The sequence below is a fragment of the Phaethon lepturus genome, unplaced genomic scaffold, assembly GCF_000687285.1.
Source record: "Phaethon lepturus isolate BGI_N335 unplaced genomic scaffold, ASM68728v1 scaffold21613, whole genome shotgun sequence".
NCBI lineage: Eukaryota > Metazoa > Chordata > Aves > Phaethontiformes > Phaethontidae > Phaethon > Phaethon lepturus.
In genome coordinates this window covers 71,570-85,787 of record NW_010530027.1, presented here as the reverse complement: position 1 = coordinate 85,787, position 14,218 = coordinate 71,570, and the positions used below count along the sequence as shown (strand labels likewise).

At 36.4% G+C, this 14,218-nt stretch overlaps 1 protein-coding gene across 1 annotated transcript in view; it reads left to right on the top strand.

The window, feature by feature from the left end:
- Nucleotides 1-2,233: 2,233 nt before the first annotated feature.
- LOC104616174 (dedicator of cytokinesis protein 2-like) overlaps nt 2,234-14,218 on the top strand; it is a gene marked incomplete at its 5' end in the record, with an annotated part of 46,363 nt that continues 34,378 nt past the window's right edge. Inside the window, 4 exons of the mRNA XM_010284149.1 lie at nt 2,234-2,334; nt 2,426-2,484; nt 5,564-5,712; nt 14,108-14,193. Of these exons, the coding sequence (XP_010282451.1) occupies nt 2,234-2,334; nt 2,426-2,484; nt 5,564-5,712; nt 14,108-14,193 (395 nt within the window). The remainder of the gene's footprint in view (nt 2,335-2,425; nt 2,485-5,563; nt 5,713-14,107; nt 14,194-14,218) is intronic.

Sequence of the window (14,218 nt, the reverse complement as noted above, 5' to 3'; positions counted from 1 at the left end):
AGTGAGTAACTGGTAAGTGATTAGAGAAGGGTCACCTCTCGGCTCCAGCGTTGTCTCCCAGTTCTCTGTCCCTAGCTGACAAGCCAGCACTGGGGCTCATGTCAACAAGCAGCGAAGCGTGTCAGGCAAATGGGAGCAGGAGAGCTCTGGTCCTCTCCTGCCACTGTGAGTGCAGCCCCACCGCACGCCAGGTAGCTGGGTCTTCACATGCAGAGCGTTTTGGAATGTTATTGTGGGCTTAAGAGAAAACAAAACGGGTCTCATGAGCATAGTTTTTTTGCATTTTAAAACCTGTTTCTGTCGGCTTTTGCTGGTTTTTTACTTTTGAGAGACTACTTTGCCTCACAGGGTGTTAAACATAGTTTTGGTACTTAAAGGCTTGCGAGTCCTTCACTTGAATATGCTATTAAAATGCAAAGGATTGTATTTTTTCATCCATCATAGGGTACTCGGAGGACAAAAGGAAATGTATTATATAAATAAGGAAATTGAGCCTTTAGGGTGTGTCTCTGACAAAGGTGGCTTCGAACTTGGAATTAATAAGTGGATAAATTAACTCTAGTAATAAGGCTTCATTTTTCTCCCCATAATCTAGAACAATTTGAGAAATTTGCCATTTTACCTGTGTAATTGACATACGCAAAATGTATTTCCTACACATCGATAAATACAGCTTCTCAAGGGACTGAAAGCTCTAAATTGGGCAAACCAATCTTTTAAAATCTTTCATAATGGGGGAGGGAGAGAGAACAGGACTTTCTGGAAATAAAGAACATTTGTCCTGGGGAAAAACACTCTGAATTAGTAAGTTCTATTAGTATACTGTCCAAAATTAGATACAAACATAATTTAAGTGTTGGTATTAAGGGAGGGGAAAAAAAGCTGCTGCCTTACTAGTGCTCATATTCAAATGTCATTTTTAATAAGGCTGTGATTGGTTTGGGCGAATTCAGAGCATCTTTGAATGGTGTAATACGTAACTGCTTAATACGTGTCTCCGGTGAAACGCTGCTTGTGTCGGTGTGTCTGCACGAGGGATGACTAGGCTCTCTGGCCTGTAAATACTTAAAGACAGAAACAGCCCTCCGAAGGGCTTTTAAATAAGCAAGTCTGCTCAGGAGAGCGTTAGTTGGGCCTCGAAGGGAGGAATAAATTAAATGCAGGATCTTCGTCACATTATACGGGACATTTGAGAATTTTATTTATTGTAGGAAATGTCTGTGTTTTTGTGTGCGGTTTTGTGTGTCGGGATCTATTTTTCCCAGTTATTTGTGCCTAACAGAGTTTTCCAGGTTATAAAGGACAGAGGTCACTTAAGTTTTTGATGAAACACTGTATTTCTAGGCTACTTAGTGTGGGTTCCCAACCCAGGGTTGTATTTCACCATACAAAACGAAAAGCTCTGTAGTGATGTTACATGTTTTGTTTCCATTCTTTAAATTCCCACTGAATACATTTACTGTTGCCTTTCTACTGTCTCACTGGTACTGACAGTGCATATTTTTAGATGCAGCTACGTTTTTAAAAGAAGTGTCTAAAGCCATTGCTGACTGCTTAGAAGCTTCTGAAAATAGTACTTACTTCCTTGAATCTGTGTCTCCTAGTGAAGTTTCTTTTTTTCCCCTTTCCATCTCTTACACATTGAGAGCAGTACTTCATTTTGATTGTCTAGAGAAAAAGTAATTTGCGTTTTTTCTTGTAGTTCAAGTACATGACTCGGTACTATTAGTTACTTAGGTATGTATTCTGTCCTTGTTTCATGTAGAGCGCTCTTAACAAAATGTTTTGGCATTTCACACAAATTGTTGTTGAATTAGAATCCAAAGAGAAGACAGTAGATGCTTTTTGAAGTAGTTCTCAAACACAGTGTAATTACATTGGAGGCCTTCAGCTCCAAGTTGCTAAGATTCACAGGCGTGTCATGTGTTTCACTAGTCCTGCTGTGGTTCGTGCTCTGATGTTGTTAGCTAATGAATCTCATATGAATCTTTTTTAGCAATATTTATTCAGCTGCTGTATTACTAAGAGCAAATGTGTAGTAGTGGTTATTAAAATGCATCTTTCTTGCTTTTCTGATAATTGCATAATACTAATTATGTACATCTTCGCATAATATAAAAATCTCATATTGCTTGCATCATTTGGTTTCATAAATTATTCAGCATTATGCATAGTTTAATATCACGCCTGCTTTTCTCAAAACTGTTATAATTTCCCTATATTCAATTTACAGCTGTGGAACAACTATTTTCATTTGGCTGTGGCTTTTATTACCCAAGATTCACTACAGCTAGAAAACTTTTCCCATGCAAAATACAACAAGATCCAGAACAAGTAAGCAAAATTGTATGCTTTAGCTTATCTCTTCAATTTTGTATTAAAATGATGATAATTATAAGAATACCTTCCATATTTTTTTTAATAGATACGGAGATATGAGACGTTTAATTGGCTTTGCTATCCGTGACATGTGGTACAAACTTGGTAAGTAGGCAAATGAACTTAATTGCAACTGAATCCATAGCATATTGCTCATTTCATTGAAAAATATTTGACATGAAGTGCTTTTGTAAATATTTCTGCTATCTGAACTTAAAATAGGTTTTCTCTTCTTGTGATTAAGTTTGGAACTGACATGAGATACTGTTTGACTACTGCCCTTTTTTTATTTCTAAGAGAACTTACAACCTTCTCTCATGTTTCAAAGATGACTGAAATCGGGAGATTTCAGAAAGGTTATTTTGCTGAAATTTGAGAACCAGATAAATTTTTCCCTGGAAGGTTACTGCGCAGTTTGAATCTACAGTTCCAGAAATTAGATTTGGAATCTGTTTGGATTAAAATTCCAAAATGTTTTTACAGTTGTTGTACAGCCATGTTCTGCCACAGCCCCTTCGAGAGTTCATAATAAAGGGAACAACAATGTATTGTTCTATGAAAAGATGGATTATAGAGGTTTTTTTGAAATATACAGTGAAGACAATTATGATGATACCTATGATTATACTTAGAAATGCAAGCTGAATCTCAAATTTCAGACAGTTAATCATGAAAAGACCAGATTTCATCAGTTTATTAACAGAGAGATGACAGAGAAAAAGGCTTTACAACCTTTCCTCTCACCCCTGAGCTGGTCAAATAACATTTGCAGTGTGTTTGAACCTCTGACACAGCAGTGTTGCAAGGTAAAATAAGCTGTGGAGAGGCTCTAATATCACCCTGTCTTATTACACAAGGAAGCCAACGATGATTTTCAAAACGCACTGAAAGGGATTTGTTTCATTCTAACTGAACTTATGTAGAGTATTTGTTTTATCTTGGAAATTTTTTGTGAAATTCTTCTTTTAGGACATGTGAAATCTCTTCATCATCTCTATTAAACTTTCAAGTTTCCAAGGTGTATCCGTGCTTGCCTGGAGATTTTGAATGTTTTCATCACCTTGCACATAGTCCTTCTGGTGATATGTACCCCTTTCAATCTCTCCTTCCTTAAGTTTTTTCTTTTAGTATTTTTTAGTAGAAAAAAAAAGTTTTAATGCATCAGTATACTCTGATGTATCAAAAAGAGGTTGTCGAGGTTTTAAAGGATTTATACTTTTGCTGATTAATTGGTGAACTCTCAAACCTGTGTTCAGCATAGTCATTAATTTTCTAGTTTATCACCCTTGTCATCCTTTTTAATACTGGTAGGTGTAAATGTGAAATTAATCATTTTCACATGGATTCTTGATTCTAGAGCCATTAACATCTGTTTCTTAATATAAACTTTGAAGTTTTCATTTTACTACAAAGTACCACAAATCTTGCAGAAGCACTCTGCCACTTGTGTGTGTTTGCGATTTGCAGTTGCATCCCACTCATGCTGAATCTGAGAGTCCGCGTTAAAAGCAGCAAGCACAACGGCTTTATAAAAATTCAAGGGCCTTTAGCAGTTTTGTCTAGCATAATGTTGAAGACCAGGGGATTGTTTTATAATATCCAAATGCATTACTAATTTATTTAAATAATATTGTCTTACGTACCCAATGGAAAAAGTGAGCCATACAGCTTGAGAATTGTTTCAAACTAATATGCAATAATTCTCACTTAATAATAAATGCCCCTTCCATTTATTTTTTATAATCTTCAGGCTTCTTCTGTAGCTTTAACAAAAAGGAATCTGCATCCTGAAAAGCAGTAGAGCATCTTAAGTATAAACCACATTTGAGACATACATATACAGCAAGATTGAAACAGGTGAATGCGTGTCAAAGAATCGCATACTGTGACTTCAAGAGTGCCTTTCAAATGAGGCATTGAATGGCCTTGTTCTGTGGGGCAGATTGTCTTCCTTTGTCCATTTCAGTCAGTCGGTCATTGTGAGGTTTGAGTAGATGTTACTCGTGATTCCTGAAATGGAAATAAAGTTGCTGATGGCAGGATAGTCTTACAAATTATTTTTAAAACTTTCTTCATGTATTTATTTATTTATTTAAAGTTGTGTGCAAAGCTGTTCTGATTTTAAGTGTGAGATTAGTCTCTTGGTCAAGCAATAGGTATTGCTGTCGTTTAGCTGAAAGTTTCTCTTTTTTTTCTACTCATGTAAGAGGATTGCTTGAGAGAGTGCAGATTTTGAGAGGTGAATGGATAGCTATGTAATACATGAAATTCTGTGGTTTTCAAAAATTACAGACCTGTAAGGTCTAATACATATAGGTATTAGAAGTTACTCAGTCATCATAACATTCTTTTCAGTCTTACTGACTTTACTGATTTAACTAGGATTTATAATGACTTTAATCAACATGAGTGGAAGAAAAAATAACATTGCATAAAACTGTTGAAGTTGTAGTTCAGTTATGCTTAGCACCTCATGTGTGGCACCCATATGAGAGGAACATCAGAGTCAGGTTACTTTCTAGTTACGGAACAAGTCTGGTCATATTTGTTTATGAGAATATTTTAGCTCCATACAGCTTTAGGCAGTATTGACATTCTTACGCAGGTCACTGGATTTTGATGGTGGTCTGTTCCACATATCACACATTTTTCTTCCCAAGAAACAAGCAGCATTTGAAGAACGTCTTGGACCTGGTTGAGTTTTTCTGCAGATTGGTTGTTCATTGGCACCTGATGTAACAGTTGTGCTACAAGATAATTTTGTGTGGGTTGAGGAGTTGTGTGGATACTGCTTCTGTTACTGCTTGCAATGTGTGATGCGTCGGTTGGTTTGATTGGTTGCAATGTTTGATGTTATTCAGGAATGAAAGCAAGTACTGTTTTTCTCCTTCATAAACTAGAAAGGTTACACCGTGTGACATTACCGTGTGGCGCTCTCCTACTGATAGAATTTGGGGGGTTCTTAGGTTTATTCCTCGAACTATTTAAAAGGAGATGTCAAAAGCTGAAAAACTGAAATGTGTTCAGCGTTTGAGAAGGAATAGGGATGAGTGACTAAGTTGTAAGACTTTACAAGCACAGATGGATTAAAACACTGCTTGAAATGATTGCATGTCCTAAATGTTTTCCTAAAAAAGAGGTTTTTTTGATCCTCTCTCAAATAGCCAATTTGCTATTGTTTCAGGCCAGAATAAAATTTGCTTTATTCCGGGGATGGTTGGACCCATCTTGGAAATGACTCTTATTCCAGAAGTTGAACTACGAAAAGCCACAATCCCAATTTTCTTTGACATGATGCTGTGTGAATACCAAAGGACAGGAGAATTCAAAAAGGTAATTAAGAATACTCGGTGTGAAAATTGATTAAAATGTCATATGGTCAGTTTATTTCTGGTAAGTAAGTGTTGTGTGGGCTTTTCTGCTTACAGAAAGTAAAATCCAAAATATTAATAACAAAAGAGCTCTTAGTTTGGACTTCAGTAGAACTTCCATCACAGTGACAGCAATAAGGTACTGGAATAGGGGCCCAGAGAAGTTGCAGGATCTTAATCAAAGCTTTAAAAATTTTATTGAAAAAGGTTCTGAGCAACAAGACGTGACATTGAATTCAGCCCTCAGTTAAGTAGGAGGTAGAATTAAATGACTTCTAGGGGTCCTTTCTAATGTAAATTTTTCATGATACCTCTTCCTTATGACAGATATTGATAAGCCAAAACTTCCAATTTTTAATACAGAATGTCTGACACGAGTAGCAGTGAATAGTTAAGATATATTACCCGATTTCTCAGGAAACTCTTAAGTTTTCTAAATACTTATTGGGAGAAATACTGTGAGAAAACAAACTACTGTGCAGAACTGCCATTCCTAAAATGTTTCCTACAGTCATTTTGAAAAGGAAAAGGTTTTTTAAATCACAAATATTAATTTTTTTTGGTTCATGGAAGAGAAATACGGATGGTTGGATAGAACATTTGGGAATGTAATCTGAATCTCCTGCCACTGCTTGCTGTGACTACCTGGGCAGAGAGTATCTGTCAGATTCATTCCTAGCTGACTTCTCCATTCTCTGCAAGCTCTTCGGGCATGGCCTTAACCTTATTCTGTGTTTGCACGCTGCCCTTCACAGTAAATTATGAATTGGAGATTCAGGCTTTGTAGCTACACAAATAATGAATTTAGAACAATCTGTGTAATGGTAAGTGGCAGACAAAAAGTCATAATGTTAGACATTCATAGGAAAGTAAGTATGTCACTTACATACCCAGCTATGTTTAATACTTTAAATCATGCGGGGCATTTCCGTGTCAACTGAAGTGTGGAACAGACAAGCAGATGGAATTTCCATTTTGGTCTGTATTCCACAGTGCAAGGCTTTTGGTTCAAGGCCAAGATTAAAAACCGCATTGCTTCTGTGCATCTGTTCCCTCTGTGTCCTAATAGTCCTATATTTACCTTCTTAAAGATGTTTTCCTGCTCTTGGCTTATACTTCATCTCTTGGGAGAGATGCACAGATCTGTACAGACCAAAAATCCTGAAAACTCATCAGTCGTACTGACCGATTAACAAGAATAACCACTTAGGAGCCTGGAAGATGCCAGTGCTTAGGTGACCCTTAAATCACTTCTTATGCTAATATAAATAAGTTTTAGGTGATATCTTTTCAGCACTGAGGAATAAGGACAATCACTTTCTTGCAGCTTAAAAATAAGAGGTCATTTTTACCAGATGGCACTGAAACTATTTCATCGTTGAGCAGTTGAGTCTCCCTGGATTCTAATGTTTTGCTTTAGAAATTGCGATCATTTACTGGTCAACAATTTTGGTTTTTATTATCTCCTTTCTTATGAACGAGGTAATTAAGATAAATTTCTTAAACTTGCATCTGTAAGTTTGGCAATTCTGGTAAGTTTGGTTTTTGGGGTTTTTTTGTTTTTTTGTTTTTTTTGTTTTTTTTTAATATATTTTAAAGGAAAGGCACATTTAAGTTTTATTACTTAAAATTGTTACCATCTTAATTGGAAAAGGCAAAGAAATAATATGAATGGAAAATTATTTGATAAATACATATAACCTAACTTTTGCTAGTGGACAATTTTCATATACAAATTGGCATTTAGTATTATAAAGGATATTTTCTTAAAGGTTTAATATAAAATTTTGAGAAGGATAACATGTTATTTCAAGACTGCCTTATGCACTTAGGAGCCTAGATTGACATTCAATTAAAACATAATTTTGCTGAACTTCAGAAATAAATAATTAATTTCTAATCTAATCCTCTCTAATGAGAGATGGGAAAAAAGCACGAACAGAGATGTCTTCACTAGTTGAGTCAGTACCGGCACTGGAACTAGAGCTTGCCTGGTACCTGCCACATGATTTAATAAACTTCACCCAAAAGATTGATTTTGCTAACTTGATGTGGCACTGTGCTGAGACATCTGTGTGGCAGTGCTCCATTCTGGGTGGACAGACATGTTGTGTTGCTGCTAGGTCAAGAGGCTGTGTCCTGCTTTATGCATACAAGATATGTGTGCTAAGGATATAAAGTTATTGAAACTTACCAAGTAGGAATTTCATTTTATTTAGCTATTTCTAGGAAGTCAAGTAATCACTGAGAAAACAAAATTCCACCTCTGGTTACCTCAACAATGAGATACTGTACATATATATTTAATGGAATGGAATACATACGTAGGTGTTTGGTGCACTAAGGCATTTTCTTCGCAGTCCTTCCTTTTACTTTGCAGATGTCACTTCCATTCACCCAGAATAAATGTTATATAAGCTTGTTATTTTACCTCTAATTGAAGATGTAGGGAGGAAGCCATTAATATCTACTAATTTAGGCACCAAAGCTCTGTCTGTCATAGTAGGGAGGAAGCCATTAATATCTACTAATTTTAGCCACCAAAGCTCTGTCTGTCATTAGCTCAGAGAGCTAGGAATCTTGGAAAGGCAATTTATCCAACTTACGTCCAGTGTCTGTGGATAGAATTAGTCCTGCAAATATATCCCCTTCTCCTTCAAATATAAGGGGAAGCTGGTTGCCTACGTGTGTCCTGTTGGACACATGACGTTAAAAGAATCCCGTCCTCCAAACGTTGATAACCCATCTTTCCTTGAAAGATCAGGTTGTACATTTTATTAAGACTTCCCAAAGAAAGATATGTTGTCCAGCAACCTAGTACTGTTTGTTCCACCTGATAATCTGAGGCCAAAAGCTAGAAAAGACGTACTTAAACAAAAAAACCAAAGTCCAACCAAACCACACTTAAAAAAACCCACAAAACTGTTTGCAGAGTAAATGAAAATATTATTGAAATAAACATGGATTCAAGTTATGTTAAGGATTTAACTTGGCTTAGGAAAGATTAATTCATCTGTGTTTATATTTTTGTTCATTCTGTTTGTGTTTGGTATTTTCAGTTTAGTATTTCTCATTGGTTCCAGTTGCTGAAGCCATCTGGGGAAGTTTTCTATATTTGCTTTCCTTCCTGACAGTTGATGGGCTGTGTCAGACAATAGTGCTGACAGACGGTGTGTTCTTGGGTTTACATAGCTGTTGGTAGGGTTAGAGGATAGACGTTTATGCTTAGTGAACCTAGTGGAATCTCACATCCTTCTGAGCTAACAGCTGTAAAAGGTTACTAAATGACTGACTAGAGGTGCTCTCAGCAAGCTCCTTTGGTGCATGTGATGTGTAATTGCTGTAAATACCCATATGCTTTACTCTCAGTTCTTGAAATTTTATTATGCATAAGGATTTCAGAAGGATGCGAGATCATCCTATTAGCAGAAACCAAGTTTGTATGGCTTGGTGCTTCAGACAGATACATGTAGAAAAAATGGAGATGTTTTGTGCTTTCGTATTGAGGTGTGGAGATTTCTTGGCTCTATTAGATAGATAAGCAGGTGGTTTTAAAGCCAAATTGGTGCCAATGACAGTTAGGCACATTCTGTTTAAGTCAGAGGAGAAATATGCTTTCCAGGGCTTTTTTCTATATTTCTGACAGCTTTTTTATTTATTTTGGTTCAAGCAACTGGCTTTTTTGCAGCTTGTTGAGAAACTGCAGGAAAGATGCTTAGGAAGACTTTTTTGTTCAGATCCAGCATCTGTGAAATTATTTCCTCTTAGAGAAGTAATCAATTTCTACCTGCTGAATAAGTACTAGAAAGGATTTAAGAGGTGGATGATTTTTATCTGCTGCTTGATATATTCACAGATTTCTGTCTTACTGCAGTAAGTCCACAGACTGCGGCTCTAGAAAATGACTGGATTGGATCTTTTTGCTTAGTATTGCCTTGTCCTGAAACTGCTGTCTTCCTGCGTTACCCATGTTACTAACACTCACATACACACTACTGGACATACTACTTACACATAGAAATTAATTCAGAGCCCTTTAAACTTCTTTTTCAGCCTGGACCAGCCATAGTAATCTTTTTTCCTGTTTATATTTCAGTGGTAGCTCTTTATTCTCTAGTATTGGTATAGCATGTACTGTTCCACTGGCAATCTTTAATTTGTATTCTAATTACAGAGAAAGAGCTAATATTAGAGCAGCAAAACCCATAAGTAACAGGACAAAGAATTGTTCTGGATGACACAGTATCGGTACTCTTAACAACCCAAAATTCTTTGTGGCCTCTAAAGAACAAATAAGGTTCACTCTTATTTGACACTCCTATTTAAAAAATAATTAAGAAATTGTACTAATGTGGTAGTCCTTTCTTTATCAGAAAATGTGATTGCTATTTCTACTGAACGATTTGTAGTTTTCTCTGAGAACGTTACGGGAACTGTCTCTTAAATGGAGACTCTTGAGATGTGAAGTCGCTAAGTATTTTGAGGAGCAGTGTAGGGCCTATTCAGTATGCCACAGAGAGGAAACATTTACTGCCAGTGCCTGTGGAAATACTGGATTACTACATGCTGCTCAGTTCTGCTATTAATGTTGCTTATATGCATACTATAAAGGTTTGCAAATTCATATTCAGCAATGACCTTCTGTATATAGGCATCTCACAGATAATAAAGAGCAGCATATTTTCTCAATTTTCCCCTTCATCCAGACAGCAAAATATTTTAACCATTTTATGGCCATTTAAAACAGTGCTATTCATGTTTTCCTGAACATTACTCTTCTACTCAGTCATCTTAAGATGTGCTATACCTGGTGCTGAGCTGGAGAAGTCTCCGGTTCTACGCCATCGTATAGCGTGTACACAACTTGTATCCAGGCTCTTGCATATCACATCAACCCCCTGTGAAGTGTTTAAGTATTTCTGTTTGAAGAAGATCTGTCTGGTAGATGAATTACATGATCTATAATCATACAAACAGTTTTGGTTTCACACATGTACAGCTGTGGTTTTCTTGTTTTGACTTGGTCTGAGAAATACCAAGTGGTTGAGATTGCTCCTTCCTCCCTGCCTCTTCTAGAGAAAAGAGGAGTGTATCTATGTTGCCTAAATTTCTGCACCTAGTTTTTTGGTTTTCATGTGAACAGTGTCTAAGGAAGTTTAAGGAATCTAAGTGATCTAAGGAAGTTTAAATAGAGATTTTTACATATTGTGTAGCTTATAATTCTCTTTCTTTAAGAAGCTGTTTCACATAATTGTACTTGTTGATTTTAGGGGCAAAATAATTTGATTGGCTTATGTTCTGGAATAACCTTGATCTTTGACACTTGCTGGTCTTGTTTAGCAGAATCGCAGGACAAAAATGAATGTTATAAAATAATTCTGGAGAAAAATGGGGAATGCTTGGTCTTCATTCTTGAAAAATGCTGCGTAATTTTTCTGGGTGTGTAATTTTAATCATGACCTACTTGAAGGAAGTACACGTACTAACATGTTTCTAGTTAGCATGCCACGTTCTCTAAACACTGAAGGAAGTGGCCCTTCCAAAACATGAGTCTGAAGATATGTGTGACCTGAGTGGTGTTCTAAGGGGAAGAACTATTTTGTTCTATGTAGCCTTGGGCTTAGCTTCTTCAGCTAAAGACTGAACTTTTTGATGAGGATAACTGCATTGACATTATCTGACAGTACCACATACAAAATACTCTAGTAATTCTTTCTACTATGAAATGCTTCCAGTTCTCTGATGGGATGATTTGGATCCCAGTCTGCCAAAGCACTCAATTACACAGAAACACTCCGGGGAGAAAACAGAATTATTCATATACTGAAAATTATGCAACATTCTGTGCAAGAGAAAACTGTGAAAATTTGTTGTATTAGTACGGTAGTGAATCCTCTGTCATTTGTACAGTGCTTTCAATAAAATTATATCTAGGTAAAGCAGCAGAGCTTTATTTTGATGTAGATCCCCTAGTTTTCTAATGCTTTCTCTGTGCCGCTTCATGGGTTAATGGCTTGTCTACAACCTTGTGGTAGATCTTTCCTACCTTTTATTGAAAATACTATGCCAAAGTTTCTTTTATCTGATGCTAGATCTTAACTAGGGCACAAATTTTTCTTTAGCACCTGGAAAAGTCTCTTTTAGACTTGCTTCCTGTTTTCTCAAATGTCATCTTATTTGCACTCTTGGGCATGCTTCTCCCATTAGCATGTGTGCTTGCTCTCAGAGCACGAGTAATCTCCCATTTTTAGTATGTCTCTAGTTGACTCATGGGGCAATAGAACAGGCAACATAAACAAGCAGTCTTTCCTTTCTGCTGCCTCACCATGCTGTATGTAAAGATGTGAAACGTTTGGTACTTACATGAATTATTAGAAACAAAAAATTAATATAAATTTTGCCACACCTGAGTAATTTATTCATATGGTACTCAAAGATTTTAGTAGAAATCTTGGGGTGAGAGGACTGAGGCATGTTGTGACCGCATGAAGAGGACATTGACAGCCACGTTAGAAAAGTTTAAAAAAATGTTGGCATTAAAAATTTGTAATTCTCTAGCTGTGCAGATTCTTTACAAATTTCTGTCAAGTTGCCTTCTCATATGATGGTATCCGAACATGATACAACCAGTTGTATGAGAAGAAATGACTAGCTGCACTAAGACTCTGAGATGTATGTATCGCACTTCATTACAGAGGGCATGCCCAAATGAAATGGAAGCTTAGTGAAAGGGAACATCCAGGCTTTCAGCAGTGCTAAAAGCCCAGACTATGAGTCAAGCTGATGAATCTTGGAATGCTTTTATAAATTCTAAGGTTTTCATATAACAAGCCAAAAATAGATGTCAAAGGATGAAGAATCAAAGAAAATTATCAGGCAAGAGGCTTGGAAGCAATGAAGGCATTCAGTAAAGGCAAAGCACACAACAAGGTCAAACTGACTTAGGCGCAATCAGAGTATAAATGTATTCCCTTTGTAGTTAGAGCTAGAGGCTGGTCAATAAAAGAATGGCTCTGCCCGGAATTGGTATTGTCCTTACATTTGTGCTGAGTTTCCAGCCTGCAGGTGCAAGAAGATACCTGCTACTTCACAACAAAATATTTGAAACTTGGGAAAAATTACGCTGATGGGCTGTCGGCCTTTTAGTGGTTTTTTTTTTTTGGTTAGGCATTCAGTAAAGGCAAAGCACACAACAAGGTCAAACTGACTTAGGCATCAGAGTATAAATGTATTCCCTTTGTAGTTAGAGCTAGAGGCTGGTCAATAAAAGAATGGCTCTGCCCGGATTTGGTATTGTCCTTACATTTGTGCTGAGTTTCCAGCCTGCAGGTGCAAGAAGATACCTGCTACTTCACAACAAAATATTTGAAACTTGGGAAAAATTACACTGATGGGCTGTCGGCCTTTTAGTGGTTTTTTTTTTTGGTTGTTTTTTTTTTTTTTTTTAGGTTATTTTAAAACACTTTCCTTTTTGGACACTTTTTAAAACATTGTTTCAGATCATGTCTGAAGGATAACAATAGGCTGATATACCTAGTAATTTTGTTCAAAATGCCTGGCTCTACACTGGGCAATATTAGTATTTTCCTTGGAACCCTCTCCCCGTAAATTTCCAACTGACTTAAGTTTCTTTTTTTTTTTCCTCCCAATGGTATTTTTCATTTTATATTGAGAAAATAAACCAACTCAACTTCTGTATTTCTGTTATGAGTATGATACATAAATATGAACTATATGAGGGCATTTTTCAAATATGCAAATGTTCTTTAAGGTGCTTGGAATTGGGTGGAAAAAATACCCAAACAAACTATGTGCATGTATTATGGTTTCCATGGTTTTAATTTCCCGGACCTGAATGCAGTCTGCATAATATATGATAAAGGCATTGCAAACTAGTTACAAATTCTGATTTAACCGTGTTACGTTGGATTAACCCTTTCAAAATGATAAAGCAGTTTCCTGCGTATAATGTATTGCAAAGGCTTTGAAATGACAAATTATGATTGTATATTTACTTTGCAGTAACACAATAACATTTTAAAGAGGCTTTATATCATTAACCCAGCATAGCGTTGGCTTAAAATATAATCCAACATGTACTTCCATTTCTTTAAGAGGTAATGGTATATCACTGTGGTATATTAATGGTATATTACCTAGAAGTTCTCCAGTGGAGAAATATTAACAGGGTTTCTCTCTTTGCGTGCACACAAGCTGCATAGATTCTTTTTCAATTCAGAGAAGGTAAAAATGTACTCTGTGATATAACTATACAAAGATATTCTTTTGATGCCATATTGAAATGTGTTTGACCTCTAGATATCTGCTCAATGTTTTCATTTTTCTTTCCTAATTAGTTCGAAAATGAAATAATTTTGAAGTTGGACCATGAGGTGGAAGGAGGACGAGGGGATGAACACTACATGCAGTTGTTTGAGTCCATGTAAGTGGTGCATGAGAATAAACAC